This window comes from Ursus americanus, chromosome 18 (assembly GCF_024610735.1).
Source record: "Ursus americanus isolate L20-20 chromosome 18, mUrsAme1.1.p, whole genome shotgun sequence".
Taxonomy (NCBI): domain Eukaryota; kingdom Metazoa; phylum Chordata; class Mammalia; order Carnivora; family Ursidae; genus Ursus; species Ursus americanus.
In genome coordinates this window covers 7,355,660-7,376,404 of record NC_142144.1, presented here as the reverse complement: position 1 = coordinate 7,376,404, position 20,745 = coordinate 7,355,660, and the positions used below count along the sequence as shown (strand labels likewise).

Sequence of the window (20,745 nt, the reverse complement as noted above, 5' to 3'; positions counted from 1 at the left end):
GGACTACAACTCCCAGCGTACCGCGCGGGGCGCCGCCCGGGGCCGTCGCGCGCGCAGGGCGGGCTGGGCCGGGCGGCGTCGGGCGCGTTAGGGCTGCGCGGCGCCGAGGTCTCTGCAGCTCTCCGGCCGCGGGGAAGGCGCGGGAGGCGGTGCTGCGGGCCGGCGCAGCCGGTTTGGGTTGCAGGAGGCGGGCGGGGGAGGAGCGCCGCGGGCGGGCGGGGCCGGGCTGCGGGCGGGGCTGGCCGGGCAGCGGGGCCATGCAGGGCGCAGAGCCGGTGGAGCTCTGCTGAGACCCGGCTCTGCGCGCCCAGGGGCTGCTGATGCCCCTCGCGCTCCCCACTACGCTGCCGCAGCCAGGCCGCATCTGGACGGGGCGCCGCGCGGCGGGGCCGACACCGGGTGAGCATAGGCCAGGCCAGTGGGTCCCGGGCGGGGAATGTGCCTGGCTAAGTCGGGGCGGTGGTGGGGCCGGCTGGGGTGAGGGGGGCGCCCTGCTGCTCTGTCTCCTTGCCGGGCGCTCTGCTGCCCTGGCTGCTTAGGGGCGAGGGCGGTTCGCTGAAACCTGGGACGGGGGCCCGAGGGATGTCGGCATCCCCTTCCCTTCTCGTCCCATCCCCCAGGCTTCCGGGACGGGTTCCTGTTCTCCGGGAGCCCAGAGGTCTGAGGACCTTTGATACCTTGGCATTGGCTACGGGAGCGCTGGTTTGGTCCCCCTCCCGACTTTTGCTTTTCGTGTGGAGAAGGGGGAGATGATCTGTAAGAGCTTTCTGTGGTCCAGACCGTGTCTTCATCCTGGCTTGGAGACTGTCAGGCTACATCACAGCCATGACCTTCAGCTCCTCCCCAGGAATAGGAGAACCCTGAAAGAAAACTGAGTCCCATCTTGCTGCTTCTTGAGCAAGTCCCTAAAGAGACAAGAGAAAAGACCGAGAGTCCTAATCTCAGTCCAGTCAGCTGTTCCTCTTCCTCTATAGCCCAATCCCCAAAGATTCATCTGAGTGGCTTGCCGAGTGTGTTTGTAGGGAGTGACTTCAGGGCCCTCCTGCGCTCCCTCAAACACCTTTCCTTTCTAGGCGGTCACCTCTCAGGCACCTCCAGGCTCTGTCGCCCTCTGTGGGCCATCAAAGAGATGGCACTGTCCGAGTTTGTGGGCTGGGTGGGAGCCAGGCCCCTTCCCAGGAAGCTGCCCTTGGGTGTTGTGCCTTGGCCTGGTCATCCAAAAACCCAGGGAGGTTCTTTGGATGAGGAGTCAAGCCAGAGACACTTAAGTTAATACCCCCCTCCAAGCCATTCTGGTTAGAGATCCTGGATGTCAGGAGAGTGGACTCTCCTGTTTTGGCTGGAAGGGCTCCTGAGAGCAATTCTCACTACTCCCATAACACAGAGCGGGAGACTAAGGCCTAAAGTGGGAAAGGAACTAATTTACCCAAGGTCACGGGGAGAGTTGTAGGAGGAGATGGGACTAAGGGGCTAGAACTCAGCCTCTGCCTCTTAGCCGTGGCACTTCTCAAGTCCCATGCCTCTCACCTTTCCCTTCCAAGACAGCCCTGGAAAGGGACCCCATCCTCAGCTACCTACTTAGTATGACTAAGCCTCACTACAGGTTGACCCTTACGATCATAGTGGCTGCCTGGGCCAGGAGGTGGGGGACATAGACATTTGGCTCCACTGACTGCTCTGTGCCCACAGGCCACAATGCTGCTTGGGGCGTCTCTGGTGGGGCTGCTGCTGTTCTCCAAGCTGGTGCTGAAACTGCCTTGGACCCAAGTGGGGTTCTCCCTGCTGTTCCTCTACCTGGGGTCTGGAGGCTGGCGCTTTGTCCGAATCTTCGTCAAGACCATAAGGCGTGATATCTTGTGAGTAATCTGGTCCAGTTCATCCAGCCCTGGAGTCTCCTATAACACAATGGGCTCCTCATTCCCCAAATCTCTCCGTACCAGGCTTCTACGAGCACAGGGCCCCTGGCCCCAGAGGTGCAGTCTCTGCTTTATCCCCTTTCCCTGGCAGGAGTATCTAGTATCTCCATCTCCAAGGTGAAAGTCTTCTCCTAGGAGATCTCCCTGACTTGGTGCCGGCTAGCCTAGGGCAGACTTAGGGGCCCAGGACATACACTGAACATCAGGTGTGTCAAGAAGACATCTGCAAAGGCTCCTGAGGCTAAGCGGTAGCTTGTAAGAGAATGAAGAGGAACCCTGTGGGAAGGGCCCTGTCCATAAGCTTGAGAAGGCACAGAGTTCAGAGCAGGGCTCCAAATTGGATATCTGGGGAAACCAGCTCCCCAAAGAAAGTCAGGTACAGTCCACAGGGCTCTCCTGTACCAGAAACACCTGCTGCTACCAGCTCTGTGCCAGGCATCAGGCTGGCTCTGGGGCCCAGGGAGAAAGAAGGCCGACCTAGTCCTGGGCCCAGCTCATACTGGTCAGGGAGATAAAAAGGAGATACCGTAGGGGCGCCTGGGTAGCGCAGTCGTTAAGCGTCTGCCTTTGGCTCAGGCGTGGTCCTGGCGTTATGGGATCGAGCTCCACATCAGGCTCCTCCACTGGGAGCCTGCTTCTTCCTCTCCCACTCCCCTGCTTGTGTTCCCTCTCTCGCTGGCTGTCTCTATCTCTGTCAAATAAATAAATAAAATCTTTAAAAAAAAAAAAAAAAAAAGGAGATACCGTACGGGCAGAGACCCTGGCAGCCTTGGTCATAGTGGTGTCCCAGTGCTCAGCACAGTGACCCACACTCAGAACAGGCAGCTCAGCACCTGTCATCTGAATTGACTGTAAAAGGAGGTACTGAGTGGCCACTGCAGGAAGGGTGGTCGCAGAGAGCTGTGGCAGTGTGGGGCAGGGAGAGGTGGCTTCAGGCCAGGGCCCTGCGGAATCAGAGAAGGCCGCCTGGAAGACAAAGCTGTAGTTGAGAGGCACCTCCAGGTGATGGAGCAGGGGATTCCAGCCAGAGGGCGCAGCATGTGAATAAGCATAGAAGTCAGGGAGTTAGGAGCTTTCGAAGGTCAGAGGTGGTAGGGACAGGGCAGGAAAGGGGCATATTGCCAAGTGATTTATTTTTTAATTTTATTTTGATTTAAATCTAATTAATATGTTGTGTATTACTTGTTTCAGGTACAGATCTGTGATTCATCGGTCTTATATAATACCCAGTGCTCATTATAACACATATCCTCCCCAACGTCCATCACCCAGTTACCCCATCTCATCATCCCCCTCCCCTCCAGCAACGCTTAGTTTGTTTCCTAAGATTAAGAGTCTCTTATGGTTTGTCTTCCTCTCTGATTTCATCTTGTTTCATTTTTTTCCTCTCTTCCCTTATGATCCTCTGCCTTGTTTCTCAAATTCCACATATCAGTGAGATCATATGATAATTGTCTTTCTTTGATTGACTTATTTTGCTTAGCGTAATACCCTCTAGTTCCATCCATGTCATTGCAAATGGCAAGATTTCTTTTTTTGATGGCCGCGTAATACTCCATTGTATATATACACCACATTCTTCTTTATCCATTCATCTGTTGATGGACATCTGGGGTCTTTTCATGGTTTTTGCCAAGCGATTCTACATTTAGTGAAGCTCTGGGCCTGATACTGAGTGGGGCCCAGTGGGCAAGGTGGTGAACAGGATGGAGCCTTACCCTTGGTGGGCTCACCAGGAGGGAGACTGAACAAATCTCAAACTTACCCTTTATTTACTGTGGCGGGGGTCTGGAGAGGTGCAGTATAGGGCTATGGGAGGTCCCAAATGAGTTGGGACTTTGACTTGGGTCCTGGAGTCCAGGAAGGCTCTGACAGAGCAGCAGACTCAGAGCAGAGCTTCCAGAGTCATAGGTGTTGAATTCTGGAGCCAGAGAGGACCAGGGTCCGGATCTCAGCTTGTGAAGCCCAGGCGAGCCGTGGTCCTGCGGAGCCTCATTTCCTCATCTGTACTGGGGAGGGAGTAATCCCCGGGTGCCTGGTGTTACTGTGTGGCATCGGTGGGCTGGTGCCTGTAATGGTGCCTGGCACACAGGTGCTGGGAAAGGGGAGTGTTGCAAGTGATGGGGCTCAGCCTCAGGCCTGTGGGACAACAACCTGGGCCAGGGTATCGGCCACCCCCCCGCCCCAGCCCCAGCAGTCACGGCTCCCTTGCTTGCTCCCACCTAGCGGCGGCATGGTACTCCTGAGGGTGAAGGCAAAGGTCCGGCGGTACCTGCGGGAGCAGCGGACAGTGCCCATTTTGTTCGCCTCTACGGTACAGCGCCACCCCGACAAGACAGCCTTGATCTTTGAGGGCACAGACACCCACTGGACCTTCCGCCAGCTGGATGATTACTCCAGCAGCGTGGCCAACTTCCTGCAGGCTCGGGGCCTGGCCTCAGGGGATGTGGCCGCTCTCTTCATGGAGAACCGCAATGAGTTCGTGGGCCTGTGGCTGGGCATGGCCAAGCTGGGCGTGGAGGCGGCCCTCATCAACACCAACCTCCGGCGGGACGCCCTGCGCCACTGCCTGACCACCTCCCGGGCCCGGGTCCTCGTCTTTGGCAGCGAGATGGCCCCAGGTGAGCCCCCGGGGCGGGGGGTCAGGCGAGGAGGCCCACAGGGTCTTGCACAGAGCACAGCCCCCCTCCAGGCCTGGGGGAGGCTGCGTGGCTCAGAGGTGAAGGCCATGAGCCCTGGTGTCAGACAGCCTGGGCTCTGCCACTGGTAAGCTGGAGATCCTGAGTAAGAGACTGGAAATAGTCTGTGACTCAGTTTCTTCACTGTAGTACTTAACCACGTATCATTTTCAAGAAGATACTTCGCCTGAAGCGCTAACAAAGTGGCTGATGCCAGGTGAGCCTGCAGATAGAATGGTAGCCATTCTGGGTGACTAATTAGGCCTCATTTGCCTCATCTATAAAATGAGAACAAGAATGTATTCTCTGCTCTCCTGCAAAGCTTATGTTTTATTTGCTGCCACATTGAGCGCTGACCGAGTACGGAGCTTGGTGCTTTACAAAAGCACCTCTAATCTTCATAAAGCCTGGTGAGGCAGGGATGGCCGTCTTGGCTTTACAGATGAGGAGACAGACATTCAGAGTGGTGTGAGGAGCTCACTTAAGGTCACACCGAAGCAGGATTTCATCCTGGGCTTGACTGCTGTGGTGTGGGATGATGGCAGGGAAGGTTACTGACGCGCAGAGAGGGGGAGAGGAAGGGTGCCGCAGGGAGAGGGGGGAGGGTTGGACAAATCCAGAGGGAGGCAGAAGTGGAGCCGAGGGGGCCAGGACTGGCCTGGCCTGTGCCCCAGCACAGGTGATTATCTGGACGGCTGTGGTGCACGGGGAAGCCTGAGGGAAGGTTCCCGCTTTCTGAAGAGGTTGGGGGCTGCTGACCTCTGACCCTCCACACCTCTCTTCTGACCGGGCCCCACGGTCAAGCATGGTACAGTGTGTAAGGGCGCAGACCTTGACACATGGTAGAGCTGGCTTGGAGTCCCAGCTCCAGCACATTCTAGCTGGGAGCAGACCCTCCCATTCTTGGGGCCTCGTCTTCTCATCTAGGGGCTGCAGTTGGTGCCTACCTCCTGGGCTGTGTGAGCGAGAGGGCACACGTAAGGAGCCCGCTGTGTAGGTAGCCAGCAGCTGGGGAGTTCTTGCTCCTATCAGTGTCTTATCATGAGGACCCAGGTGCTTCACCCATCTTCCCTGCACACAGCCAGTGTCCCCTGACAACACGCCAGCCCTGACACGAGCAGAGGTCCTGGGACGTGAGGTTCCCGGCCTGCCTGCTGATCGGCCCTGTCTCCCCTGCAGCCATCTTTGAAATCCAAGCCAGCCTGGATCCCTCGCTCAGCCTCTTCTGCTCCGGCCCCTGGGAGCCCAGCACAGTGCCCGCCGGCACGGAGCACCTAGACCCCCTGCTGGAAGATGCCCCCACGCACCTGCCCAGTCGCCCTAACAAGGGCTTCACAGGTGGGCCTCCCACCCCGCAGAGGGTTTCTCAGATGGCCCCAGGGCCAGAGGCCTGAGTTCTTCTGCAAACCTGCTGTGTGGCCTGGAGTGAGTCCTGTCACCTCTCTTTTTCCATCCGGGAAGATGAGGACAGTGACCTTGGGTCACTCTGGAGGCTAAACAGATAATGTGTGTGAAGATGCTAGGCACGGTGCCAAGTACACAGGAGCTCACCAGACCGGATGCTTTGACTTGTTTCTTCGTTGCTGCCCATCACTTGCAGCAGGATCGTGTAGAGCCCAGGAAACCGCTGGGTCTGAATTTCGACTGGGGTTGGGCCAGGGGCTAGACCCTCTAAATATTCACCCAGCACCTGTTCAGTGCCAGCCCCTGTCAGCCTGGGATCTTCTCCCTGCACTGGGCTGCCCTGCCGCCCTGTCCCCTCCTCCAGGCAGCCTTTCGACCCTGCAGCCTCTCCTGTACTCCACCCTGCCCTGTGTGCTGCACTGCCCAGAGGGTCAGAGCTGGCGCTGAGTTCATGCCTCAGCCCCACTACTTCCCTTGTGTCCCTGAGCTCCGGAGCTGCCCTTTCTCTGAACCTTGGTTCCCGCAGCCATAACAGTGGGGCTGGTAACGGAATCGATTTTATGGAGCAGCTTTGGGGTTTGAAAAAGATACAGTGGAAAGCTGGGGTGTGACAGGAAGTGCTCAGGAACTGGTCTTTGTTGGCATCGTGGTCATTTTATCTGTGTCACGGGTGAATTTGTCTCCCTGGTACTTTTGTAAGCGACCCGAGGGCACGGTCTCTGCCTGGATGAGCCTGGTGTCCTCATGCCCAGCCCAGGGCTGGCATCAGCAGGCATCCAGAGGGCGTGAGGTGATTGACACATGACATGCAGTCATCCCACGGGGTTCCTGGCCTCCTAGAACCTCCCACCGGGAAGTGGGGGGGGGGGGCTGAGCCTCTGCAGAAACCAACGTGACAGTCCCCTATCTGGGCCACAGGGTGGGGTAAAGATACGATCTGCGGTGCAGAAGCGCCCTGCAGCCAGTGTCTCCCCAGCCCTGTGCGGTCTCTCTTCACAGCCACTTATGTGTCTGTTTGCTTCAGATAAGCTCTTCTACATCTACACATCGGGCACCACGGGGCTGCCCAAAGCTGCCATTGTGGTGCACAGCAGGTAAGGGGCATGGGCCGGGGGGCGGGGCTTGCTGGGGGCGGGGCCCGGGAGCCCCTCCTCCTGCCTCCCAAGTTGCCTGCGAAGCGCCCTGTCTGTGCCCCCCAGGTACTACCGCATGGCCGCGCTGGTGTACTACGGATTCCGGATGCGGCCCGACGACATTGTCTACGACTGCCTGCCCCTCTACCACTCCGCAGGTGACATGGGGCCCGCCCTCTCAGCCTCCCATGCCCCAGGGCCCCAGGAACCCCACCCCTCTTGGCAGGCAGTATCTTGTGGGTAGAAACACATGAGCTTTGGAGTCAGATCTGGGTTCAGAGCAGACCTGGCCATTGACTGGACCTCTGAAGGAAGACGGCCGCACCAGCGTCAACAATGTGTGTGGCCGTGTCCCGCAGGGCGCCAGGGCTAGTCTGGCCCTGCAGTTGTTTCCACAGGTGGGCACAGCCTTGCTGCTTGGAAAGGGAAGCACAGAGATGGAATAATTAGAGTTCCTGCCCTCAAGGTGCTTAGAGTCAGGTGTGGATTTAGGGCAGGAGGAAGGATGGGAACTCACGTGACTTTAATACAAGAAATGGCACAGTGAGTATGGAGACAGGCAGGGAGCAGGAGCTCAGCTCAAGAGAAGAGTCCAGTGATGGTCAGAAAGGCTTCCTGAAAGAGGTGCTCCCAAGTCAGGCGGGTGTGAGGCACCGAAGCCGGGAGAGCTAGCTTGGTCCCCCTCTGGCTGAATGGCAGCATTGCAGGTACAGGAGCAGGAGGTTGGGGCCCCGCTCCAGGGACCCCAGGGACAGTCCGAGGAGCATGCACTCGATCACACACTGGGGAGGCACTGGGGAGCTGCGGAAAGTGTTTGATGAGGGAAAGGTGTGATTAGTTAGTGTTGGAGGGACAGGACAGGAAGGAGGGACTGGGGAAAGGCCTTTGAGGAGATGGGCTGGGCCAGGGGAGGCTCTAGAAGGAGGGGTTTCCTGGCTCCCTGACCTCTACGGGCCACCCCTCTGCCTTTAGGAAACATCGTGGGAGTGGGGCAGTGCCTACTGCATGGCATGACAGTGGTAATCCGGAAGAAGTTCTCCGCCTCCCGGTTCTGGGATGACTGTATCAAGTACAACTGCACGGTGAGTGAGCAGGGCAAGGGATGCACGTCCCTGTGCTCTCCTGACCCATCGGCCCCATTCGGGGACATCTGCCTCACAGCTGAGGCCGATAGTTCACTGGGGGCAACATTTCCATTGTTCCGATGGGGAGACTAAGGCCCAGGGCCCGTGCGATTGGGAGGTGAAGTGAGAGCAGCCGTGGGCCAGCCTCACACCAGGTCTGCCCCCAGATTGTGCAGTACATCGGCGAGCTGTGCCGCTACCTCCTGAACCAGCCGCCCCGGGAGGCGGAACACCAGCACCGGGTGCGCATGGCGCTCGGCAACGGCCTCCGCCAGTCCATCTGGACCGACTTTTCTAGCCGTTTCCACATCCCCCAGGTGGCCGAGTTCTATGGGGCCACTGAATGTAACTGCAGTTTGGGCAACTTCGACAGCCAGGTGGGCAGTGGGGCGGTGGATGGGGGCGGGGTGCAGCCCGGAGTGTGGGCGCCAGAGCCCCCGCTGTCTGGTCGGGGTAGGTGTGCAGCATGGAGTGTGGGTGCTGGAGCCCCCACTGCCTGGCCGGGGGGGTGCAGCATGGAGTGTGGGTGCCGGTGCCCCCACTGCCTGGCCGGGGGGCATGCAGCATGGAGTGTGGGTGCTGGAGCCCCCACTGTCTGGTCGGGGGGTGCAGCACAGAGTGTGGGTGCCGGAGCCCCCACTGTCTGGTCGGGGTGGGTGTGCGGCTCAGAGTGTGGTCCTGGGGCAGTGCAGATGTGGGAGTGTGGGCACCAGGCCTCCCAACGCTGTCCAGTCTCAGGCCCAAGTCTTGGCCTTTGCAGGTGGGGGCCTGTGGCTTCAACAGCCGCATCCTGTCCTTTGTGTACCCCATCCGGCTGGTACGAGTCAACGAGGACACCATGGAACTGATCCGGGGGCCCAATGGCGTCTGCCTTCCCTGCCAGCCAGGTCTGCCCCAGGATTGGAAGTGGGGTCAGAGCGGGAGAGGTTGACCCGGGAGGGGGATGGCACTGGGCTGGGTGAGTGGGGAGCCCTCTGACTAGTGGCCGTCACTCAGCTCTTCTCTTAGGGCCACAAGTCATTTATTTTTTTGTCCATCTGTCCTTCCATTCCTCATCCCATCTACCCATCGGTCCATTGATTCACTGTTGTGTGGAGGACCCCCGGGTCAATCCTGGCTCAGCCCCTTCGCTTCGTGCCTGAGTCCCCTCATCTGCACGTGAGGCTGATGGCAGCACCACTGCCTGGGGTTGCCCTGGGCATCATGCGTGCTAAGGAACGTACAGCTCTTTGAGCAGAGCCAGGGGCCCAAGGAGTGCTGGCTCTGGTCAGACTGTGCACATAGAGCTTGGCCACCCTTTCGTGTCCTTCATCTTTCCATCTGCTCCGTGACCAGACGTCACTGAGTGCTCTGTGAATCAGACCTGCCAGGAGAAGCTTCCCTGCCCTCGGGGCTCCTGCCCCAGAGCGGGATAGTGTTTCTGTGGGAAGCAGTGTGACCAGAAGTCAGATCAAGATGCGGGGCACATTTGGGAGCAGGGTACGGGTAGAGGAGGCCCCCAGAGGAGAGCTGCCCTGCCTTCCCTGCCCCCAGGTGAGCCGGGCCAGCTAGTGGGCCGCATCATCCAGCAGGACCCCCTGCGCCGCTTCGACGGCTACCTGAACCAGGGTGCCAGCAATAAGAAGATCGCCAAGGACGTCTTCCAAAAGGGGGACCAGGCCTACCTCACCGGTGGGTGGGCACCAGCCCCTTTGGGGGGCAGGGTGGAGAGGAATGAAGGGGCCCTCCCCCACCTTCAGAGAAGACGGCCCCAGTCCCAGCCCTCCCTGTCAGGCAGATCCTGGGGTCCCCCACGGCCGGCCAGCCCAAGCCCTGCCTCATACTGCGCCCCCACAGGCGACGTGCTGGTGATGGACGAGCTGGGCTACCTATACTTCCGAGACCGCACGGGAGACACGTTCCGCTGGAAAGGGGAGAACGTGTCCACCACCGAGGTGGAGGGCACGCTCAGCCGCCTGCTGGACATGGCCGACGTGGCAGTGTATGGTGTCGAGGTGCCAGGTATCTGCGGGGCGGTGGGAGGTGCCAGGCATGTGTGGGGAGGCACCACCAGGGGGCACCACCAGCTCCTCACCGTCCATGCTGCCACCCCCAGGAACCGAGGGCCGGGCCGGAATGGCCGCAGTGGCCAACCCTGCCGGCAGCTGTGACCTGGAGCGCTTCGCACAGCTCCTGGAGAAGGAGCTGCCGCTGTACGCCCGCCCCATCTTCCTGCGCTTCCTGCCTGAGCTGCACAAAACAGGTATGCCCCCTCCCCTGCTCCAGCTCCCGGGTTCCAGGCCTGTGGCCCTTCTTGGCTCCTTTTGGAGAGATCTGTGGGCTGTCATTTGCCCTTTAGCCAAAGCTTTGCTGTGTCATTGGTAAACAGACCTCCCTGTGTATAAGTGAGTGGACCAAGCCCTCAGAGAGAGAAGGTTCACACATCCATGAGCGGAATGCACATTAACTGAGTACCTACTGTGTGCCTGCCAGGCTCTGTGCTAGGCCTTGGGGAGTGAGGTAACAAATTCTGATGGTACCTCTGCTGTCTTGGGGAAGCAGCACAGGACAAGGAATTCCAAGGGCAAAGAACAGAATACAGATCGAACTGACAGAAAAGCAAATGAAGGGGGGTGAGGTGCCTGGGATGCGCCCCGGAGGAAGTGACCTTGGAGCTGAGACCTGAATGAGAGGGTAGGCTTTATGGGGTGGGAGGCATTCCAGGCTGGTCCCTAAGACCAGAGGGCACTTGGGCAGGAGAGGAAGTAAAGGAGGTCCCTGAAGCCAGAGCCAAGGGGAGCTGTGGGCAGCGGTGTCGGGTGGGGCAGAGAGGCCAGTGGAGACCAGAAGACTCTGGGCTGGGGAGGGCCTGGACTATGTCAGGGCAGCAGGAAGCCATTGAAGTGTTTGAGTAGTGCAGTAACCTGGGTCAGGTCCATGTGCCACGCGGCCCTCTGGCTGATGTGTGGAGCGTGGGAGAGGGCTGCAGGCAGCCCCGGGGGAGCAGGGAGACTAGCGAGGGGCTGATACTGTCATCCAGGGGAGAGGTGAGTGGTGGGTCCACAGTCACATAGCAGGACAGGGTCAGCCTTCTGTCTGTTGAACCACTGACAGGTCCCCTGATGGGCAGGAAGTCAGTCCTTGCTGCCCTGTCCTGATTCCTCCCACCTCAGCCTCTCACCAGCTGCTCAGCCTCGGGCCACCTCCCTCGTGCACATCATGTGAGCCCCTGCCTTGCTGGAAGGCCTTCCCTGACCCATGTGGCCCCTGCCGGGTGGTAGGCTCCCAGGAGCACCTGAAGCAGTGCCAAGGGTCAAATGGGACTGGTGCTGGGCTCGTGATCGAGGCTGGGAGCTCCTGAGGTTTGGGTGACAGCCGACTTCTCTGTGCAGGAGAGAGGCAGGAGAGAGATCTCAGGTTTCAGGCTTTGCTGCAGAACAAACATCCCTAAACTTACTTTTTAGGGCTGAAAACGGCGATTTTTTTGCTCTCAATTGTGGGTCAGCAATTTGGGGTGAAGTTCAGCTGAGTGGTTCTTCCATCAGCCCTACCTGGCGTGGAAGAGCTGCCATCACTCGTGACTCAGCGGGGGCTGCAGGGGCTGGGATGTCCTTACTTGCCTGTCTGGCTCCCAGCGGGTCACTTCTGCAGCCCCGGCCAGCAGAGCTGTCCGCAGTGACAACGATGCCCCGTGTGCACGCTGACCGACACCGCGGCCACTAGCCCTGTGTAGCTGCTGAGCACTCGAACGGGGGCCAGTGTGACTGAGGAATGGAATTTTTCCTTTTCTTTCATTTTAATTATATGTATAGAGCCCCCTATGGCCAGTGGCTATCCTATTGGATAGGGCCAGTCCAGGGGGCGCCCCTGGGCTGTCTCACCTCTGCTGTGTGTGCCTTCTCCCCCTTCAGAGACTACACCAGTGTCAGGCACCCCCTCCTGGATTGGAAGCTACAGGGCCTCTCGAGGCCTGGACTCCCCAAACTCTCATGTTCTGTGCGTCAAAGCAAGTCACAGAGCCAGTTCGGATTCAGGTGGGGGGTGAGAAAGACTCCAGCTCTCGCTGGGAGAAGTGGCCAAGCCACCAGGCAGCAGGGTGTGCATCCAGGGAAGGAAGGAACCTGGCCATTTCTGGCAATCTGTCATACCTGGCTTCAAATCCCAGCTCCAGCCCTTATGAGCTGTGTGGCGTTGGCCCGGGGGTGTGCCTCACCACGCCAGTCTTCTGTCCGGTGGACTGATGCCAGTGACTGAGCCGTGTGCAATTTCTGTGACCTACAACTGAGAAAACATTACTGCTGTTGAAACTATTTCAGAGATGTTAAAAACTGAAAACTCATGCCTTGTAGAATCCATAGAATCCAGCAGAGCACCTGCCTCTGGGTTTCTGTGCAGGTGAGATGAGCTCCTGCCTGTGCCTGGGAGGTGCTGGAAGCACAGAAGCCCGGGCTCTGGCCCTCCCTCTGCTGTCACTCAGGGCGTATGGCCTTAGATGGAGAGTTTCCCCTCTTTGGTTCTCAGTTTCCCCAGCTGCAAGCAGAAGGCAGGCAGCGCAGCCCCCCACCGCGGCACCAGGGCTGCTCTGAGCAGCGGTGCGAATGTAATTAGCTGGAGCTGCCTTGCAAAGTGTACAGGGCTGTGCCCTGCTGTGCTCCGTGCCCTGTGCCTGTGTTCTCGCCAGCCCTCTGCCTCGGCCCCTCTTCAGCTTTGGTGGGCGACTTCTTGAGGCTCAGGCCCTTGCCCTGCACCCTGTGACCCATCTTCCCTGCTCCCTCAGGGACCTTCAAGTTACAGAAGACAGAGCTTCGGAAGGAAGGCTTTGACCTAGCAGTTGTGAAAGACCCGCTGTTCTACCTGGATGCCCGGAAGGGCCGCTACGTCCCGCTGGACCAAGAGGCCTACACCCGCATCCAGGCAGGCGAGGAGAAGCTGTGATTTGCCCCGAGTCCCTCTAAGGGCCAGCGGGTGCTGGATCCAGAGCCCCAGCTCCCACCCCAGAGGGGTCGTGGGCAATGCCAGACCAAAGCAAGCAGGGCCCGGCACCTCCCCCCTGAGGTGCTGACCCCCTCCCCCTCAAAACTGCCCAGTGACTCACTGCCGCTTCCCCCTGCCCCCAAGAGGCTTTCTGTGAAAGCCTCAAGTCCATGTTCTGTCTTCGAGGCCATGTGGGGCCTCTGGGCCCGAGGCTGAGACGGACCGGGCCCCTTAGGATGATGTCGCAGGGCAGGGGCAGGTGGAGGGTCGCCAAGCACTCCCCAGAGAGCAGGGAGCTTGTAAATGGGACCAGGGCAGAAGCCGCCAGACTCAGGAAGCCGGCGGAGTGGGCAGGGGCTGCAGTGGTGGTTGATCAGGTGGCCAGAGAGGAAGATCCTGGCCCAGGAACTGTTCCAGTGTCACTCAGCACTGCCTGCACCTCCAGGGGGATAGGAGGAGGACCCCGACCTGCAGCAGGACTACCTGGACTGTGCCCCCCCCCCATCCTCCTCTCCTGGGTGGCAGCTTGGCTGCCCCTCAGGCGGGACCTTTCTCCTTGTAGGTCTGTCCACATCACTTTCTCCATTGAAGTCCTGGGCTGGCTATGAGAGGAGGAGGGGTGGGGTGGGGGTGGGGGTCGTTCAGTGGCCAATAAACTGCCTTGACTCCCCCCCCTAGCCTGTGTGCATGCCACCTGAGCTCATTGCACCCACTCAGGCCCCACCTCCTGCCCCTCCGGCCCATTCATTCACTCGGGCTTAGGCATATAGCAGGTAAGATGCCTCGATGAGTTGGCAAGGTATTTAATAGCATGAGCTTAAAAGTCCGAACTAGCTGTGTCACTTTTGAGTTTGTGGTCTGGGGCAAATGACTCAGTGTCCTCATCTGTGAAAGGGGCATAATCAGGATTCAGAGAGCACAGGGACCCATTTTGAGGAAAGGGCTATTCAGAGCCTTTGAGGGAGAAAACCCTAACCCAGGGCCTGATCGCATCTCCAGACCTTTGCTCGTGCATTTCCCTAGGGGTCTGGGGGCTGTGTGAGCCAGAGCCAGGCTGCCTGACCAGTTCTGGCAGAGTCCAGGAAAGCTTCCCAGAGTGATGTTCCAGGGCCACCGCACAAGCCTCGCCAGTGGAGAGGCAGCTGTCTCCAAGGCGCCATCGCTGGAGTCACACCCAGGCTGGAAACGCACGGCCCTTTGGGAAAGGGGCCCAACCCAGCCCAGCCCGGTGGGCCATGTGTGCCTCTGGGCCTTATCTTCACTATTGAAGCTTCACCACTTGCTGACAGGTCACACAGCAGTAGGGGGGTGGGGGGGCTGGAATGCAAACCCAAGCCCCTGTTGCTTCCTGCTGCCCCACCCGCCTCCTGGTGCAGAAGGCCAGGGGAAAGCCAAGAGCTTCCATTCCGCCCATGACTGCGGAGCCAACTGTGAGCCCCGCCCTGGGCCTGCCGCTCTGATGGCCAGGGTGGAGGGGGGCCAGGATGAGATCCGGGATGCCTCCTAGGGGAGTGACTTTGAAATATAAAGAATCTGATGCTGCTCCTGGGGGAAAGTGGGGTGCAGAGCTGGAGCTGGGCCCTTGGAGAGAGGTGCTGAGGGGGGTTTGGGGGGGAAGGGGACAGTCATGGCTGCAGTGCCCCAGTGTGGCCAGCAGAGGGCATGCAGAGCTTGGAGAATCTCATCTTGGTCCTCAGCACTCAGCCTCCAAAAGTGGGAAGGAGGGTCTGTGAGTCCCACCTCAGGCCCAGGCAGGTACCCAGCCCAGACCACCCTGTGGCAGGGCTTTGAGGGCCTAAGGTCAAACTTCCAAGGGGCTGGACCTGGCTGACAGTGTGGCTTTCTGTCTAACCCTTAGCAGTGAGTGCTTTCTGATGGGATAGCCGCCCCCTCTTCCCCCGTCTCCGTTCCTTCCTTGAGGTCACCTGGAGGGTTGGTGAAAAGCTCCAGCTTGAACAGGCCTGTGCTCAAGGCCATTTGCCAGGCTAAGCCTCAGTTTCTCCTGTAAATGGAGATCTAGGATAGTTGTGACCATGCGTTGTGCTTGGAGATCTCTTAACATGCGGTCTGGTGCTGATGTCTGCTTAGTACATAGCAGTTTCAAGATTAAAAAAAAAAATCTATATTCAGATGTTAAGACCCCAGACTAGGCCTGAGCTGGCCACTTCTACACCACCCCCCACCCCCCTGAAGGGCCTTGGGAGCTCTCCCATCCGCCTCTGATCATCCTCAGCCACGGCTGTGTGAGTCACGCACAGGCAGATTTTCAATATGTGCCTGTGAAATTAACGACAGCTGCTGCTCATTGGGCATTTCCTGACGTTTATATGGTGCTTCACGGTTTGTAAAGTACTGAGTAAGTTATCTGTGGAGCAAGAGTCTCAAGGCCCTCACAGGATGGGACGGGGACGGGGGCGGGGGGGGGGGTGGGGGCAGAGGTGGTGGGTGCATGGTGAGCAAGAGAGACCTGGGAGCTGACTGTCTGAGGACAGGGGAGAGGGAGCTGGCGAGTCAAGAAGCGGAGGGTGTGTGGTTAGCTGCACCTACTAATCCAGCGCCCTGGAGGGGGGGGGGGGGGCAGTCCTGTTTCCCGGTGAGAGAGGCTTTTCAAGGAAGAGTTAACCAAGAATCAGAGGGAGAAGGTGTCCCAGATAAGAGTAGCGGGAAAATGTAAAGGCCAGGAAGTCCGCGGGGAGCAGGGCTGATGACAGCAAGCAGGGAGGCTGCGGGGAGTGCAGGTCGGGGGTGGGGTAGAGCTGAAGCTAGATATGAAAAATGAGTCCTTTGTGGGCCCTTGGACTTGCCCACTTCCAGAGACCAGGGGCTGTGCTAGGAGGGCCCTGCATCGGGTCAGACCCATTTCCTTAGACTTGCTAATGGCCGCCACGGCTGGAGCCCCTCCTCTGTGCCAGGCGCTTTGCAACGCGCTTTGTGTGCACTGGTTCATTAAATCCACACCACAAAGCAGCTACTATTTTCATCCCCATTCCACAGATGAGGAATCTGAGGCCCAGGGAGGCAAAGTCTCTCCCGAGACCACAGAGCCTGTGAATGGCAGCACTGGGATGCAAACCCCCTTCCCTAAGCCTCGGTATTCCCATTTGCAACGGTGCCAGGGAGAGGCTGGAAGGGAGCATGCCTCGAGCATCCCCGGAGGTCCTACCGCCCTCAGGACAGGCAAGTGGCCGACCAGGCCAGTGCTTGGCGTATCATTTTCAATCCCTGGGAAGAAGGTTAAATACCTCCGAGGGGCCCATTGAGGCGGTGGCAGCAAGGGAGGGGCTGACCAAGTGACTTTCAAAGGGGCCTGAATGCGTGGCCAGCCCCTCCCCCTGAGGAGGGGGGCCCTGCTTCCTCCCAGCCTAATGATATTCTGGGCTCAGCCCTCGTCTTTGGCGGCAGTTTAACCCGAGCTGGGGCGGATTTCTTTCTCACTGATCTCAGCTTGACACCCAATTAGCACAAGAATGGGAGGAGGAAGCCTGCGAGAGGCGCCTCCCAGCCTCCCGGGGCGCACGAGGGGAGCAGGCGGGAAGACAAAGGGCAGCGGGCAGGGGGGCACCCGCGCCCTCGCCTCCCCCCGCAGACCCTGCCATTGTCTCCCAAGTTGCTTCTGAGGGGCTGGAGCCCGACGCCCGGGTTGGCCAGATTGCTGGAGGAGACTAGGGATGGGGCCCAAGCCCCTCTTCTGTGTAGATCCCAGGGGAAGGCATTTGGGTGAGCCAGACCCAACAGGAGGCCGTCAGGGTCAGTGATGCTGAAGGCGCGACAACCTGGGGCTGAGGCCTGACACTTAAGGGCCATGGGCAAACCACTGGTTCTGAGCCTCAATTTTCTCATTTGGCAAGTGGGGTAAGAGTATTCCCTGTAAGCAATCAGACGGTGCACGTTTAGCACCTGGCAGGTGTAAGGTGGGCATTCAATAAACACTCTTTGAATGAATATGTTAAACTAATATTGTTACTAATAAGAGATTGAGTGGGGTAGGCTTGGGGTCAGGAGAGGGAAGGACTTTCTGAGACCCAGGCATCCACAGAATGCGGTGATTTTTTACCTTTTTATCAGAGAGAGAGCACGAGTGGGGGGCAGGGGGCAGAGGGAGAAGCAGACTCCCCACTGAGCAGGGACCACGGGGTTGATTCCAGGACTTCAGGATCACCTGAGCAGAAGGCAGACACTCAACCGAGCCACCCAGGCACCCCCAGAATGGGCTGATTTACCCAGAAGGGACTATGCAAGAAGATAGAGGAACCCATGTCTGTTGAGATGTGGGAAGATGCCTCCTTCCTAGGAGCCCTCTCCCTCTCTTTGGATTTGGGCTTAGGTGTTACTTCCGGGAAGCCTTCCCTGATCCCAGGGTTGGGTTAGGGGGCTCCTCCATCTCCCACAGGGCCCCATGTTCCCCCTTTATAACACTGATCACACCACGTGGTCCATTTTTACATCTGTGTCTTCTCCTAGAACAGCCCCAGAAGGGCAGGGACCTGTTGGTCTTGTTCACTGTCGTGTTCCCAGCACCAGCGCTGGGCCTGGTGCTTAATAGGTGCTCAGTGAATGGTTGTCAGATGGCTGAAGCCCTTCAAATGCTCCCTAGCTCTTGTGTTCCAGCCCCAGGAGAGGGCAGTTACCAAGGTGAGAGGATATTCAATCCAAAGACCTGAGCTAAGATCAGAGGCTCAAGGGCTCTGAACACCTTCTAGGAAGGCCCTTATCCTGCTGGCAAAGAGAAGCCAGTGAATGACTGAGCAGGGAGTGATATGTGTTCACTCACTCAATCATTCAGCAAGCACTTACCAAACCCCTACAATTACAAAGCTCCTTGCCACAAGCCAAGGATGAAAGATGAATCAGGCAAGATTTCTGCCCTGTATTAAGCGTCTGCCTTCGGCTCAGGGCGTGATCCCGGCGTTATGGGATCGAGCCCCACATCAGGCTCTTACACTGTGAGCCTGCTTCTTCCTCTCCCACTCCCCCTGCTTGTGTTCCCTCTCTCGCTGGCTGTCTCTATCTCTGTCAAATAAATAAATAAAATCTTAAAAAAAAAAAAAAAAGATTTCTGCCCTGTAGGAGCTGGGTCTAGTCGAAGAATCTTAGAATATTTTTGCTGAAAGGACCTTAGATCATTTGGTTCCCAACCTTCTTTACAGATTGGGGAAACAGTTCCAGAGAGGGAAAGTGACCAACCCGCATAGCATGGTACATGTGGGGCCTTTCCATTTGCTGCAGGATTCCTTTGTGCCCTTTGGACCAGGGCTGTGTCTCATTTGTCTTCACTTTGTCAGTGCCCTAGAACAGTGCCTAATACATTGAAATCGCTCAGGGCTCTCCATGGAGTCAAACTGTACAATGAAGCCAAGGCCAGAGTGAGGGAGGTGGGAGGCAGGCAGGCAGAGAAGCAGCAGGTACAGGTGCCAGGTGATGGTGGTGGTGGTGGAAGATTTGGGGGGTTGCAAAATCAGCTTAGATGGGAGATGAATCCAAATCGGTGACTATTTGAATATGGGAGAGAATTAAGAACAATGTCCAAAGTTTCTTGCTTAAATGTTTTAGTGGGTGGCAGTGGTATTCTTGAAATGGGGAACACAGAGGAGGGCCTATTTTAGGGAAAGAGGCACTGTGCCAAGAACTCATTTAGTCCTCGCTACAACCCTGTGAGTTAGGGGTTGTTGTTATCCCTATTTTACAGATGAGGAAACTGAGGCAGAAACATGTAAGCTAAGGGACTGACTTAAAGAAAACAGCTAGAAGTGGTGGGACCTGGATATAAAGCTGGCAGTTGAACTAGTTTTTTTTTTTTTAATTAAGATTTTACTTTTTTATTTTAGAGGGAGAGAGAATGAGCAGGAGGAGGGGCAGAGGGAGGAGGAGAGAGTTTCAAGCAGACTCCCTGCTGAGCACAGAGCCAACCCTGAGTTCAATCTCACAACCCTGAGATCACGGCCCAAGCCAAAGAATCAAGAGCCTAACCAACTGCACCACACAGGCGCCCTGAACACCAAGCTCTTAACCATTGTATCATTCCACCACTGACCATCAGACTACCCCACCGTATGCTACCAACGCTGAGTTCAATTCGGAAGTGTGGTTTAGACACCCTGGGACATCTACTTTCTCCCCTGGGCTTTTTTTTTTTATATATATATATTTTTAAGCTTTTATTTATTTACTTGACAGAGAGAACGCATGAGCAGGGGGAGCAGCAGGCAGAGGGAGGGAGAAGCAGACTCTCCGCGGAGCAGAGACCACCAATGTGGGGCTTGATCCCAGGACCCTGAGACCCTGACCCGAGCTGAAGGCAGACTCTATTTAACCAACTGAGCCACTCAGGCACCCCATCTGCCCGGGCTTTTGTTACAGGCTCCGTGATCTATCTTCTTCCTTGTTCCCCTTCAAACTATTCACACTGCAGAAGTTGGGATACTTTTACTTTTTTAGCTTAGTTTTTTAAAGATGTATTTATTTATTTGAGAGAGAGAGAGAGACCAAGCACGAGTGGGGGAAGGGCAAAGGGATAGGGAAAGAGAGACTCTCAAGCAGACACCTACTGAGCTCGGAGCCCTCAGGACCCTGAGATCATAACTTGAGCCAAAATCAAGTCGCAGGCTCAAGGGACTGAGCCACCCAGGCGCCCCAGGTAAGGATATTTTAAACCACAGTTCAAATGTGACTCCCTCCCCAAACCTTTCAAAGGCCTCCCACTGCTCTTAGAAAAGAGACTGAAATTCTTACCCGGCTCCCAAGGTATGATTTGGCCCCTGTCCCCTTCCTAGTCTCATCTCTTACCAGGCCCTCTGCTCCCCAACTTCCACCTTCCTCTCTTGGGGTGCTCCAGCATAGTCTCCCACCCAGAGCCTTTGCATCTTCTGTTCTCCTCATTGGAATGCTTCCAGAGGTTTCTCTCCCAGTCACATCCACCTACTTTACTCAGGCTTTAGAGCTCAGTTCAGGTCCAGCCCAGTCTGTTTTCCTTTTGGAGTTCCTGTAACTTCAGATCACTTTCGGTTTGAGATTTTATATTTATTAGTATGACTGGTTCGTTTATTTGATTACAGCCAGCTTCGCCCACTAGCCTGTGAGTGCCCTAAAGGCAGGAACCTTACCCATCTGGTTCACCACTGCACCTATAGCACTCACCAAGATGCCTGATACTCCGAGGACGTGCAATAAATACCTGTTGAGTAAAACCAAGTCGATAACCAAAGGGCCGGCTGGATAGCGACTCTATAGTTCAGGAGCGATTGCTGGGCTGGAAATAAAGATTCGCAGTCACTTACAATTCAAGTCAAGTCAAGGCGAATGGACGGGCTCACCCAAGCGGTGTGCTGACTTAAGAGAGATTTGTAACTTTTGCAAGATAAACAGTAACGTGGCTCACAGATACAGCGCAACGATGCCCGGGCTCCCGCCTCGCTGTGGCTCGCTCAAGCCGCTGCCCACCCTGCCCTCTGAGCCCAGTCCCTAAAAGGCAGAGGGAGAGCAAGTCGGGAGTCTCCAACTGCGCTGTGACCTCCCCCCGCTCCGATCCGCCTTCCTCCAA

At 57.4% G+C, this 20,745-nt stretch overlaps 1 protein-coding gene and 1 long non-coding RNA gene across 2 annotated transcripts; one reads left to right on the top strand and one right to left on the bottom strand.

The window, feature by feature from the left end:
- The first annotated feature begins 215 nt into the window (after positions 1 to 215).
- SLC27A4 (solute carrier family 27 member 4) lies at positions 216 to 13,878 on the top strand. The gene is made up of 13 exons (XM_045771081.2): positions 216 to 399; positions 1,690 to 1,856; positions 4,143 to 4,537; positions 5,774 to 5,932; positions 7,023 to 7,092; positions 7,198 to 7,289; positions 8,104 to 8,213; positions 8,423 to 8,632; positions 9,016 to 9,142; positions 9,789 to 9,926; positions 10,092 to 10,256; positions 10,351 to 10,497; positions 13,012 to 13,878. The coding sequence occupies exons 2-13, from the start codon at positions 1,696 to 1,698 to the stop codon at positions 13,167 to 13,169; spliced, it is 1,932 nt and encodes a 643-aa protein (XP_045627037.1). The 5' UTR covers positions 216 to 399; positions 1,690 to 1,695; the 3' UTR covers positions 13,170 to 13,878.
- LOC123775673 (uncharacterized) lies at positions 7,289 to 20,698 on the bottom strand. Its single transcript, XR_006775134.2, has 3 exons — positions 20,343 to 20,698; positions 12,383 to 12,515; positions 7,289 to 7,932 (listed from the first exon to the last, which is right to left on the bottom strand). It is a non-coding gene; the product is annotated as an uncharacterized LOC123775673 (long non-coding RNA).
- Positions 20,699 to 20,745: the final 47 nt, after the last annotated feature.